Source organism: Protopterus annectens, chromosome 6.part0 (genome assembly GCF_019279795.1).
Source record: "Protopterus annectens isolate FY-2018-M chromosome 6.part0, PAN1.0, whole genome shotgun sequence".
Lineage (NCBI taxonomy): Eukaryota > Metazoa > Chordata > Ceratodontiformes > Protopteridae > Protopterus > Protopterus annectens.
Window position 1 is genome coordinate 847,573,407 of NC_056737.1, and position 14,285 is coordinate 847,587,691.

At 37.8% G+C, this 14,285-nt stretch overlaps 1 protein-coding gene across 1 annotated transcript in view; it reads left to right on the plus strand.

The window, feature by feature from the left end:
* TNFAIP2 (TNF alpha induced protein 2) overlaps positions 1-14,285 on the plus strand; it is a 101,171-nt gene that overhangs the window by 6,277 nt on the left and 80,609 nt on the right. The window contains exon 3 of the mRNA XM_044073585.1: positions 5,934-6,579. Within this exon, the coding sequence (XP_043929520.1) occupies positions 5,934-6,579 (646 nt within the window). The remainder of the gene's footprint in view (positions 1-5,933; positions 6,580-14,285) is intronic.

Sequence of the window (14,285 nt, forward strand, 5' to 3'; positions counted from 1 at the left end):
TGGTAAATGAGGACTAGGAAAACATTAACAGGTGAACTGCTCCCCAATCCATCAAACCATTTCTGCGCTCTCTGATGACTATGGTTGTAGTAAACTCAGCAGGCAAGCCAGACTTTAGCAAAAATTTGCAGCTCATAGTTTTAGATCCCCTGGCATTCCAGTTGAAGATGTGAGCTATAGCCTCTTCAGCGTGTCACGTCTATTTATATCCAGTTCTCTGTAGGCTGTACCTGGTACATTCCCATGGGAGGCACCCAGGTGCATTTTTACTAACTACCCAAACCTCCTGATTTGACTCTTCCCACCTCATGAAAGAGGTCATTGCTGATCTCTTCACTCATTCCTGAAGTGTGAGCTTAGCATCCCATTAATGGAACATGATTTCTTCTGCTTGCACCCATGATCTCTTCTTTTTCATCATTACACATGCTCATGACAATAACTGGATTGGGATATAGACAAAGCAGTAAACCGACAGCATCATTTTATGACTCAGTTCTTGCTTCATAACATCAGTCCAGTACAATGTCTGCAAGACATCCACCAATGCACTCATGTGCTAACATTCACCAATGCACCCACGTACTAACATCCACCAATGCACCCACGTACTAACATCCACCAATGCACCCACGTATCCATCAATGCAACTGCGTACTGATATCTACCAATGCACCCACACATGCTAACATCCACCAATGCACCTACATACTAATATCCACCAATGCACCCACATACTAACATTCACTAGTGGACCCAAGTACTAACAGCCACTAATGCACCCATGTACTAACATCCACCAATACACCCACATACTGACCATTCTCCAGATCCCATCTAACTTCACTCAAAAGCAATATTTCAAGATGCTTAACTTCTTTTCATGAGATAGCTGGTCAGCTCTTTCAGTAGAGTTATCTACCCCTTCCTAGGAAATAACAGTGACCTCTGATTTGGAAGTCCTAATTTTAATCCAAGATACCTCACAGACAGTAGTATGCTTTTTCTTGTATACTGCAAATCACAGTCACTGAGGTTAAGAGAACAGCCTGACCTGTAAACAACAAACCTGAAGACCTCACATCTCCATAGTGGCTGTTTTCAAAACCTGTAAAACAAAAGGTGAGACAAGGTGCACTACTGACAGAGTCGACACCAACACTGACTTTATTTAGCTTAATTCTGAAAATGCATACCCAGCACATTCGATAAACCCAGATGAGCCTATTTTTTAAAAAGTCCTTCAGCTGTGATTATCTTTTTAACGTCAGCTTCAGTAAAGCAGGCAGACTTGGAAATAAAACATATTCAGAGTGCTGCAGGACTGCAAGTTAGATACAGTAAAGTCTTTTATACTTGATGAACATCATTTGTTTCTACAACTAAAATAAAACAATACAGGCAAATGCTTTCATCAAATTAATGTGCACTTAACTACACTGAGGGAAAAAATGCATACCCAGCACATTCAATAAACCCAGTTGAGCCTATTTTTTTAAAAGTCCTTCAGCTGTGATTATCTTTTTAATGTCAGCCTGAGTAAAGCAGGCAGACTTGGAAATAAAACATACTCAGATTGCTGCAGGACTGCAAGTTAGATACAGTAAAGACTTTTATACTTGATGAACAGCATTTGTTTCTACAACTAAAATAGGACAATACAGGCAAATGCTTTCATCAAATTAATGTGCACTTAACTACACTGAGAGAAAGTAAAGTTTAGCCTGATTCTGTTTGCCTTATTATTAAAGCTCTTAACAGCATTATACCATTTTGGCTTTCTTGATATCTGAAAGTGTTTGTAGGCTAGAATCAATTGCTGATGCATGGACTTCCTGGCTGTAATCTTTTCCATTACAGAATACATTCTTGCATTTTCTCAGTAAAGATTTAATAGTTCAGTGATCTAATTTGAATAGTAACAGTATTAAAATAAAAGTTTGTCATACAAGAGTTCCTGTAAGCTCTTCAGCATCCCTCTGAGCAGGATGTATGAAGGCTGTACCCATTATTAAGCAAACTAGAAACTGAAGTTTCCTAAATAACTGAATTTCCTTTTCAACCAGAGGTCCTTTAAAGAGACAACGTAGTCTTGTTTGACACTCCATCTAAAGTAGAAACATTCTTGGAATTGAGTACCCTTAGAGAACAGAAAGATGTCCCTGATGGTCTAAAAGGCTGCTGATTTGGCCTGGAGAGCTATGAAGCAAAGCTCATTGGTGGATATTCTGATATTTTAGATTTATTTTAATAAAAGGACCAACCTTTTACTTGCTACTCCACTGAAGTTGCACTGAGCCTAGAAGCCAAAGGTACTAAGAGAAATCAATAGGTTTGAGAGAAGATCATTAAGGACAGGCTACACAAGTTGTCACTTATAAAACTAGAAAACATATTTGCTGTATTGAATATATTTTGCTGGATGGAAAATAAGACAATGAGGACCCAAGACTTCATTGTTTTCTAACCCGAATCCTAGTCATGAAGTCTAGTTCTCTGGGGGACCAGGCCCTAGACCTGAACTGTCATTCTTTGGGGGGACAGTGCCCAGAGTATAATTTTCTCCAAATGTAGTCCATATACCAAGAGTCTAATTCCCTGAGAGTGAAGTCTCTATTTATTTTTACTGAGGGCTTTGAAATTATAATAATATACAAAGAACAGTCTGTTGTGATTTCAGCAGTAGTTTTGGAAATCATTTCTATTTCATCTCCTAGTTATTTAAAAATGACATGCTGGTTGGGAGGGATCCTAATATTGTGTTATTTGTTTGTTACTGGAATTTGTGTTGATAATGTTCAAATTATAATGTACTTCACTATGCACCCATTAGTCCTGTTTTTAGACTTTATGCTTGTCCATTGAGGTTTATAAAATGACATTGGGTCACTTTGGACTAGTGTCGATGGATTGGTATTATCAAGTAGTAGATGGTGGTATAATGATGGAAAAGATAAAAGAAGTATATCTGATGCTTTTACCTTCAGTAAATAAGGATCACCTGCTCAGTAGAAATTATAAACAAATAGCGCTATTAAACTGTGATCTTAAAATCTAGGTAATGGTGTTGGCATAGAAGTTATCCCCTCCATTCTCAAAACTAATAGATTACTCATAGTTGGAGGTTCATCAAAGACAGGCCTTCGGAGTATCACTTTGGCCATTTTGGTCCCTTATTCACACTATTCAGGTTGGTGCAAAAACTCTCATTGATACAGGGGCTTATATTGTTGCTTTTTGTGACTACATTTGACTTTATGCTCTGGAGACATTTTGGACTAGTGGTACAGTATGAGAGTTTATGGAATGGATACCAATCAGACCAACAGAGGGCTGACAAATTGCCTCATGATGCCTATGACCTTGATGGAAAAGGGATCAATGAATGGGTATTTATTCCTCCTGCACTGTGGAAAGGTAGAAATAAGGCACATAGTTCTTGTTATGGAAGCAGCTAAACTTTCCAGAAGAAGTAGTATACTGATGGTTGGCATGCTGTGACTGGTACGCCAAGAAGGAACTTCCTTCACTATTTTAAGTAAGTAATATTACTAGAACATATGTGGCCTGGTATTAAAGGTGTGTACGTCAGCAGGTTTGCCTTTTACTGGTGTCATGTACCTTGTTCTACCAATTCCTCCTTCCGTTCTGAGAATCTAAGAGAGATTTTTGATTTTTTTAATGAGGGGTGCAGTAAAAGGCATACAGTTTGTAAATCATGAGTCCTTAATAAACAAAATTAATCAGCCATTTACTGTTGTGTTTTGGCGGGGTCCTTATGTTCTCATCTAGGGTACTGGCCATGGACATGATGATTGCTATAGTAGTTTTCTGGGGCAAGGAGTTCCTTGCTTGAAATGTTGCCATTCACTCTCTTGGATACCAGTAAGGAATGCTCAGTTAACCCATCGAGGTGCTTAAGTGTGCCAGATTTAGGTTGTTAGTGCCTTGTCTTGTAAATATTAGGATGGGCTAGACATACCATGCTTTCAGCAGTTATTCATTTTGTATGTCTCCTGATTGTAGGTACTTGATGATAGAGCATAAAGATAAGAAATGCTGTAGAATATATGGAGAGGTGGAGGGAGGATTTAGTTGGGAGAATGAGGCAGGCCAGTGGAAGCAAGTTATATGGCTAGTTTCTAAAATTATAAGAGGCTTTAAAAAGTTGTAAGAGATTGGGAAAACACTCCCATCTTTATAAATTACAAAGCAAGTAAGTGCCAAAGACATTTGTCTGGTTGTGTTAAGTAGTACAATTTGCAAAGTAGTCATAATCATTCAGAATGGAAGTTGGGAAAATGATGCACAGATGGTTTGCAAAGTTCATAAACAGGTCAAAGCTATGACTGTTTTTTTTTTTTTTTTTTGATGTTGTAAATCACATTTTAAATATGTGACATTAAAATTAGTAAAAAACATTGAATCAAGTGGAGTGTTTAGATCCAGTGACTCTTGAGGTTGTACTGTATTATGTTTTTGAAGATCACCAAAAAGCATGACAGATCAGGCAGCTATTTAGTCAGTTACTTTAATACTTATAATTAAGCATAACAAACATAAATACATCTATTGTAATTCACAGTGACTACTATAGCCAGCTATTGAAAGATCTCACTGTAACTACTGTGGCCAGCTATAGAAATCATAACACTGAAAGGACACATACACACATATGTGAACACACATATGCACACGCACACTCACAAAACACACAGACAAAGAAGCAAGCACTTACATAAGAAGAGCAAGAAACACATTGCAGTGTCTCTGTGAAAAGAGACTTTCAGGCTGACCCTTTAGTAATGAATTCAGTCAATCAGCTCTGTCAACAATCTGTGTTTAAAAAATATTTGGACTGTACACAGGATACATAGCTTATAACTTTATATCTACTCAAGGGAACTGGAAGGACAGCATGTACATTCTAAGTGTTCAGTTTCTTGAGGATGTCAGACCTAACCACTTATGATCTTGTAAAGCAGGTGTACTGGCACAACACAGGTATCGGCATGCCCCCCTGTGATAGGGATGCATATCATCCCATAGGTTCTGCAGGAGCCTGAGCTCATGTGGGTGCCTGATAATCTCTTCTCTGTGAGGGTCAAATTGTGATGGATGTCCACTACCTTAACACCCTAGTAGAGATCCTGAAGCAAATGGATGGTATATAATAAATAGGATGCCCAGACATTTTTCATAAGGAGACAAACAGTTATTATAGGATCAAGGTCAGCTGGTAGAAGTTAATGACTGAGACACATCCCTAATATTTCCTGAGTCTGGAAGGAATGTGGTTTCGGAAACTAGAAAAGTGCATAAGTAGTTAAAAAGAAAAAGGACTTTTCAAGACAGGAAATCAAATTCAGGATTTTGTTTTATTTTTAAATCACAGGAAATTTATAGTATGGGAGTGAAGAAAGTTTTTGGAATCACAAGCTAGAATAGAAAGACGAATGTAGGGCAGGGACAAGTCCATATTCAAAGAATAAGTTTTAATATCCCACAACAGCATTTAAGGCTAATTAGGATGGTGGAATTTAAGAATGACAAAGTATGCAAAAAGGAATTAATAAAAGGCATTAAATTCAACTATTTTCCATGTTATGAATGTCATAAATAAAATGCGCACTGACTGGGCTAGACAGTCCATATTTGCAGTTATTCTTTTATTTTTTGTTATGATTCACAACTCTTGGTCCAGAAAATGATCCTTATGATTTCATCTTGATTCATTTTTAAAATATGATACAAACATTTTAGAAACAGCTACAGATGTAAATAGAATGGTAAAGCAATATTTCCTTTGTACTTTACAGCATTACATCATTTATGAAAGTGTTACATTGTTTAAGGTATACTTCATTAATTTTCAGAGCATTACATCATTTATGAGTGTTACATTGTTTAATGTATACTTCATTAATTTTCAGAGACCAAAGACTTGATCAGCCAACAAAGATTTGCTGAAGCAAGCAGGCATCTCATTGATTTAGAACATAAAGTGTACAATAACACAGAAGATGAAGACCGAGATGCAGACACTTTAAAAAAAGAACAAGCAGACGTCGAGTTGACATATGAAATACTCTACAAAGAGGTCATCACTACATTGAATGACATGTTGAATATTGCACAGACAAACTCCAGTCTGCTTGAAAATGCAGTGAACACAATAGTTCAGGAAGAACAAGAAGATGAAAACTGTGCAAAAGATCAGGAAGGACATATGTCTGCTTCACCATCAAGACCAAGGAAGTGGAAGGAAAAATTCTTAACATCTCTGAATCGCATTGTGATTACAAGACTAAGTGAAGACCCATGCCTCATTTCAGGGAATGAAAGACTTACATCCTTTGCTCAGCATTTCAATTGTGTAGGAAGGAAGGTGAAACAGGACCTCATTACAGTAGTAACTCATGTCAAGAAATGCTTTCCTCAAGACTATGATATCTGCAATGTTTTTGCCAGATTCCTCCATGACCATTTCTCTTCTCAAATGACAAATATAACAGATTTTATACTCCAAAAGAAAGATATTCATTGTATTTTGTGCTGGGTCCTTAACATTTACCCAAAGTAAGTATAAGTACAGCAGCTTTTGTTTTGCATTTGTCTTTATTTCAGGTTGATGAAAACAATTCAGCAAGGTTAAGGCAAAACTGTATTAAAAGAATGCCTTTGTCATTTGGTTTCTAGGCAGTTCTAAAATGCTTTGAAACTATTATACTAGAAATTAAAAACTGAAGAAAGATGGCAAAATAGTCAAGTTGAGCTATGACAGACAGATTGAGGGAAATAGATCTGGTCCATGGATTTGACAGCAAACTTGTCCAGTAACAATACAAATACTCTAACTTATTGCAGCTACCCGATTCCTATCTCAAAGCACCAACATAAGATTTTTATAGGGGCAGAGCCTCACTGTATCCCAGTATGGGATCTGGGAACTTACATACTCCATGCTGTTTATATGTGCTAGTGCCAAGACTCCAGTATCACAGAGAAAGGGAAATATGCTTCCCTTGATAGAGAACCCCAATCTCTGTATTTGGAAACTGCCCCCCCTCCCCCCATCCATGACAATGCTAGACAAAAGTGGGACTGAACAAGTTGGTTGGGTTAACAAGATAGGTGCTTTAGTCTACTCATTTCAGTAGATAAAACAGGATGCAGGCTCTGGTTAACAGACTTCTCAGTATTCAGCGATTCATGTCTTAGTTTGTGCTTCTGTTGTATACAAACTAAATCTTCCATTGATTTTTTTCTTTTATAAATGTCTTAGTTTACATCAAATCTCTCTTCTTTTCTGCCCACATCCATTCAGTTAAGAATGTATGTATTATTAAGCTTGTCATTTTTTATGTCTTCAAGTATAAGCTCTGCTGTTTCATTTTCAGATAATCAGCACAGATTTACACACACACACACACACACACACACACACACACACACACACACACACACACACACACACACACACACATAAATACCTGTGTGTATATATCTATATATTCATTTATATATACTATGTCCACACACACACACACACACACACACACACACACACACACACACACACACACACACACACACGTATAGATATAAATATCTGTGTGTATATCTGTATATACATTTACATATACTATGTACGCACACACACACACACACACACACACACACACACACACACACACACACACACACACAAACACAGACACATGCAGACACACACATACACACACACACACACACACACACACACACACACACATAGATATAAATATCTGTGTGCATGTCTGTATATACATTTATATGTACTACGTACACTTACATTCACATATATAAATATCTGTGTGTATACTTGCACTTACATATAGCATGTACACCTACACCCACACACACATATAGATATAAGTATCACACATATATGTGTTGGATCATGATGGAGTTTATGGCCCAAAAGCCTTTTCATTCTTTTCCCTCTCCAGATAGTTCATACAACATCCAGGTGGCTAATCTGAACCTGAGTTATCTGGGTCACAGTCGGGTGTCCAGGACACCAGCTATAATATTCTACAGTAGTTAATGGTGCCCTATGGGCAAGTTAAATGGAAGGTCAGTGTTTGGCTAGTGGTGTTGGGGTATAGGAGACTGCTGTGCTGGTGTACAAAGCAGGGTCAAGTAAGCATACTGCATAAGGCTTGGGAATTGAATAGAAGTATAGGAGAGAGGCAAAGAAAAATGCTGTGCCGGGAGAAGGTTTCCTTAAAAGCTATGCAATGCTATTAAGAGGAACTGAAAGAGAATCCCTTACCCTATACTTTCCATCTAACATTGTGAGCCTGAGGCTGGTTTCAGACAGAGAGGGCTGTGGAAACTGGGAAGGAATGCATGGTCAATAGAGTGGTGACTAGACGAAAGTTTACACAGGAGCTAAGCACTATATGAATCAGGTATTTGGAGAGTAAGCTATTAAGACATTAGAGGTAGAATAGCAAAATGGGGAAACAAGAAATCAGGCAGACAAGTTGGGAGTTTGTGGGGAGAATGGTTCAAATCTCGAGGCATATGGAGTAGTGGAGGACTGGTGTTTAGAAGGGCTGCACTCTTGTAGTAGCGATGGAAATTAATATTGTCAGGTGGACATGATGACAGTAAGGACAGAACTGTGCATGGACTGGGCAGAGAGAGAGAGAAGAAGGTTGTTTTATTTTATTGAAAGTTTTGGTAAATGCAGGATGCCAAATGCATACATCTGCCTATTTGACCCTTATTTCTGATCACAGCTGCTCTAATCAAAGGGAATATTTTTGTCTAGCTCAGGATGGAGGGAGGGCAGATGGAGTGTGATGTGGTAGGTTTAATCAGGAAGGGAAAGAACTAAAGTCTTAATGTGGAATGCGTGAATGATAATTCATCCTTGTAAGACAGAAACGGAAAGAAGTTACTTAGTAAAAAGAAGGACATGCCAGTACTAACAGATGCCAAACAGAAAAGGAGGATGTTGCAGTTAGGAAGATGTTGAAATTATGGGGCAGAATCTGGGATTATAGAGTGAGATGAGAGGTTGATATTCTGGAGGAGAGGTGGATAATACCACAAGGACTGTTAAAGTTTATGTGAGAAAATAAGGCTGCAAACCAGTATACTGTGGGAGTATACTTTAGAGGCAAACTATGAAAGCTAGACTGAATTTATGCATTTATCACTTGAAAGTGGATTATAGGGGTTGCTGGAGGAACACTTTTTGAGAGTTAGATGTTGGCATGACTTCCACAGATTAGAAAGTGGTCACTGGGTATTTTAATGTGGTTGCTTTCCAATCTTAAATTAGAAGTTTGGAAGGAGGGGACCACCGCAGTACAGTGATGAGAGAAAGTATTAATGCATACGACAGTGTTAATTCTCGATAAAGTGCAGAGCTAAAGTCAAGTGACATTATAGATTTATATATCCACTTATCTCACAACCAGTCAATACCCCTCAAATCCTTAAGTAATGGGGGTGTGCAAAATATTGCTTTAAATATCTGGTGTGCAAAGTCTAGAAAAGCAGTTTTTTGAATGCATATATTTATTTTATAACATTTTTTAGTATCAGAAAACTTTTTTAAATAATGGTGATATTTATTTAATGTTAAAATGTAGGACTGCATTGCTGACACTGCGTTAGACACAGATCCCACTGTTTATCACAAAGCAGGTCACTTCAAAAAGAGGCATAATTTAAACACACATGTCCCTCAGCTCTGTTTACTGAATCACATAGCTGGTTACTTCTATGTAAGCTCCATGCCACTATGCCTACATGGAAAAAAAGTCCATGTAGGCTTTACTGAAGTCCCCTATTGCTGTTGTTTTTCTTTCGGCTTTTCCCGGTTAGGGGTTGCCACAGTGGAACTCCAGTCCGCTAATGATTGGCAGTAGATTTTTACGGTGCTGAGGTGCCAGCTCGATGCCCAACCTTCAATGAAGGCACACCCATTCACGCATGTCTTTCGAACGCAAAAGAGGGTGTTGAAGTGATCCAGCAAGCAGATAGGCAGTCCTGCAGATGCTGCATTGGTGTCCAAAGTGTACATGGAAAAATTCTATGTACATGATGTAAAAGAGAGAACAGACTCTGTAAAAGTACAGTTAGAAGAACAGAAATAGCATAGCAGACACAGATATGTGCAAAATTATGCCCTGTGTGTCCAAAAGGTATTTTTTTAATACCCATATTATGCTAGTGTGGTGCGCCACAGTGCACAAACATGCCGCTATGCAAAAAAAAAATTAAAAGTGTAAAAACGAAAGTAGTAAATATGTGATAATAATGTATTATAGGGCCTTGCATGGAGTATATACAATGGTAGATTGCCATGGTTGCTAAGGAGCCAGGGCCTGGAATAGAGTAGTTTCTAGGTTGTGTGCACGGATCTGTATGCAAATGAGCTGGAGTTACTGAATAGCAAGAATGAGTATCTGTACCCACAGATCCTATTCATGTAGCCCCAGAACCATGTCAATGTCTGCATAAGAGGTAGCTGACATTAAAAGGGTGTGTCCACATCACTTTAAGCGCATTGGAGCTCACCGGCATCTATTTGCGAGGTGGGCCACTGAGCTAAGCGGGGCAGTGTCCAGTGTCTGCTAAGGTTTGTTTAGCTTCAGGCTGCAAGTTTCAGTGGGTTTGAGAATGTTTTCATAGCACACCACTGTGCTGAGTGTGACCGTACATGGGGATGTGTCCATTGAGTGCTGAGCATTGTTTATACCTGTGACATGGGTTCACATGCCCTGTGGCAGTGCTTAGCAGGGAAGGCTGTCAAAAAAAAATTGGCTGGGGAAAGCCAATCATATATAAATTACTGATGACCCCTATACCACTTAGTCAAGGCCAGTAAAACACTTAATGATGTACTTGGCAGGTGGAATGCATCACAGGTAGCCAATCACACAGGTTGCACCTTCAACAGAGCACTATAAAAGATGCATACACCATAAAATCTGACTTCACCTCCATACTCTGCATCAGTGGAGTACTAACATGGAATTTTTAACTAAAGCAATGCTAGGGGCTGCTGCAGATCTGCTACATTTGTATGTGCTAGATGCTGAGATCAGTGCTGATGCTGCTGATGCTGACCATAGCCCTAGACTGAGAAGGAGAATAGTGTTCTGGCCCATGGTAATCTTCCAGGAGCTACATGAGCTGGAGATTGTAGAGCACTACAGGCTGGACAGGGACATACTACAAGAACTCACCGAGCTCTGCTGCCCTCAATTCAGACCCACAGCCAACAGATGGGACCCATACTAGTGGAAAAAAAGGTACGTGTAGCCCTTAGGATACTAGCTACATGTACTTTCCAAAGACCAACTGGGGACATGATGGGGGTCTCACAGGCATCAGCACAACACAACAAAGTATTATTTTAAAGGTGTGCACACTTATGCAACTAGAATATTGTACGTTTTTTATTTTTTATATTTTTCCCCAAACAAATTTGTTTGTTTTTCAATTGCATTTATGGGTCACATTAAAGGTGGGAAAAGTTTTGAAATTATTTATTATGGTGTCATTTTTTTATATCACAAAATCCTGGCATTTTAACAGGGGTGTGTAAACTTTTTATATCCACTGTGTGTGTGTGTGTGTGTGTATATGTATATATATATATATATATATATATATATATATATATATATATATATATATATATATATATATATATATATATATATATATATATATATGTGTGTGTGTGTGTGTGTGTGTGTTGGAGAAGGGGGTACCATAACCCTTGAGGCATGCCCTTCATAAGATTGGGACTGGGCAAACCTCCTGAAAACTGTTGTCCAAGAAAGATATTAGAAGTGCCAACTTGGTAAATTATAGCCCTGTTCTGTTCCTCCTCTCACCATCAAGATCACCTCTTGGTTACTCTTGCAATGATTTTGTTCCCTCCCAGGTGATTTGTTCACCTAGGGTACAATTCAAGCATGCTAGCAGCAGAATCATCATTTATGCATGGAGACTGAAATTTTTACTTATGTCCTAATATTTTCCCCACATCATAAACATCAAACACATCATTGCACATGCCCACTGATACCTATGGGGATGGGGTTATGAAGGAAATTGAGCAAGACTTCCTTCCATGAGTGACAGAAACTCCTTGTAACCCTAGTAATTCTATTGAATTATGATGGACTTGTTGAGTGGTACCATAATTCCACCTTTTCCTGGCACCATGTAGCCAGAAATCGATCAGACATAGATACAACTATTACAGTACAAAGTCTCCTCATGCTCCATTCTGCTTTTCATCCTTTAGCTGATTTTACACAGAGATAATCAAAATTACACCACTTCTCTCACGTCTCCATAGTCACTGAATGTTACTGTACACAAGGGTCAAAGAAGCTTACAGTTCTCATGGTACTGTTCCCCCTAATCAGTAATGGTTCATGTATAATAATTTCTATGCCCATTGTCAACATTTCCATTTTCCCACTCTGGTTTAGATACTTTGATGTCTAATTCAAGATTATCACACACTTGGAATATAGCCAAACATATGCAGACCTGGATTTTGCCAAATCCCATATGTTCCAGCATTCATAATTTTAATGTTGTTCATTGCAGGGAGGCGATTACAGTGACTCTTTTGTAAATAAGGAATGTTTCTTTCTTTTTATATCATAATGAAGTAAAAGTCTCTTTATGAGTAAATAAATCTTTGTCTTACATACTTGTTAAATGATACTGATTCAAGTTAATATCCGTTAGGATAGTGAGCAGCATATTTGAGTATCAGTGGATTCAGTGGAACAATGTATACTACCACTAGTTGCAGTGGGATATGTAGGTGCTTTCTCATTATTACGCTGATTTGTTTGCATAAATATATACAGTTTGTGTAACTGCATATTATTCAAAATTCATCCATACATGTGTGGCAATCCCAGTGTGTATTTGTAGGGTAACTTCTTGGTAACTTCTCAGTGTGATGTATGAAGTATCACATGGCTTATTCAACAACTTTTGCTACGTGGGCAGCACAGAGTACTGAGCATGAGCATTTAAACAGTGTAACTGTGTTGTGTTACATTATCCAGTACCAGGCATGGTACGTTGCATACTTGCATGTAAATCGTCATTGGTGGCATTCATGTTGGGTTGCTCATTTGCATATATTTTGTGCATTGACAGCTGGCTTAGTGTACAGTAACATATCTCTTCTGAAACTGTGCTATTCTGTGTGCTCTGATTTTCATTTGTCCTTTTCTTCTCTTTGCATTCTCCTGCAGATTATTCTTATATACTGTGTACTATATGCATTAAGGCTACTCACATGCCATTTCACTGTACATTGAAAGACACAATCATGATGCTTAGAACTGTGGGAATTTGTGTGAGTCCTGCAAAATGTAAGCTAACTCTGAAATTGTTGCAGTTCAGGGTATTCTTTCATCTTTGAGACACAGGAATCTCAAAGTTAGTATGTATAAGTAGGGGGGTATGGGGGTACAAGGGGGCTTGAGCCTGCAAAAAAACTCTTTAAATATGTAACAATGACCTTTGAAATTTACTGTAACTTGTGTTAAATAGCACTTACATTTTTATAGTTTCCAGACACAAATCATAAAGTCTCAACCTTACGATAAGCATACTATTCAAAAACATTAATATTAGAAAATATAACATAAAAACATGCACTCTTCTAAAGAAAAATAGTGTGGAATCTTTGAATAAAAAATCAGCTGTAGACTGTATCCTTTTGATTGTTGATTTCTGGACTCGGGCTTTACCATTCTTCTCTGTCCCTCTCACTCTGTTTTTTTTTTTTTTTTTGAAAATTTTATAAAATAATTTTGGTTCAAATGAATAGTTTAGGGTTTTTTTAAAAAGTGAAATTAATTATTAATTGTATTAATTAGATAATACAGTATGGTTACAAAACATGATTCTTTTATGATCAAACAATGCTTGGGAAAACATGGGAACAGATCTTGTGTTTATAATGGGCATAGTTATAACTGGTCATCAGATTTGTGTGCTATATGTGGTAAAATGATAACAGTACAAGTTTGCTTTAACTGCCCATGAGTTAAGTGACAGCATTTTATAAACTTCTCAAAATATACTTTGTGTTTATAAATTCAAAGGAAAACGATCTGCCTTCTGGTACATTGCATTATAATGCTCATTATATTTTATAGTGAACATTGTTTTTTACAGTACTTTGACATACACCAGCATCTGAAACCATGACCATTATTGTCTACATCAGA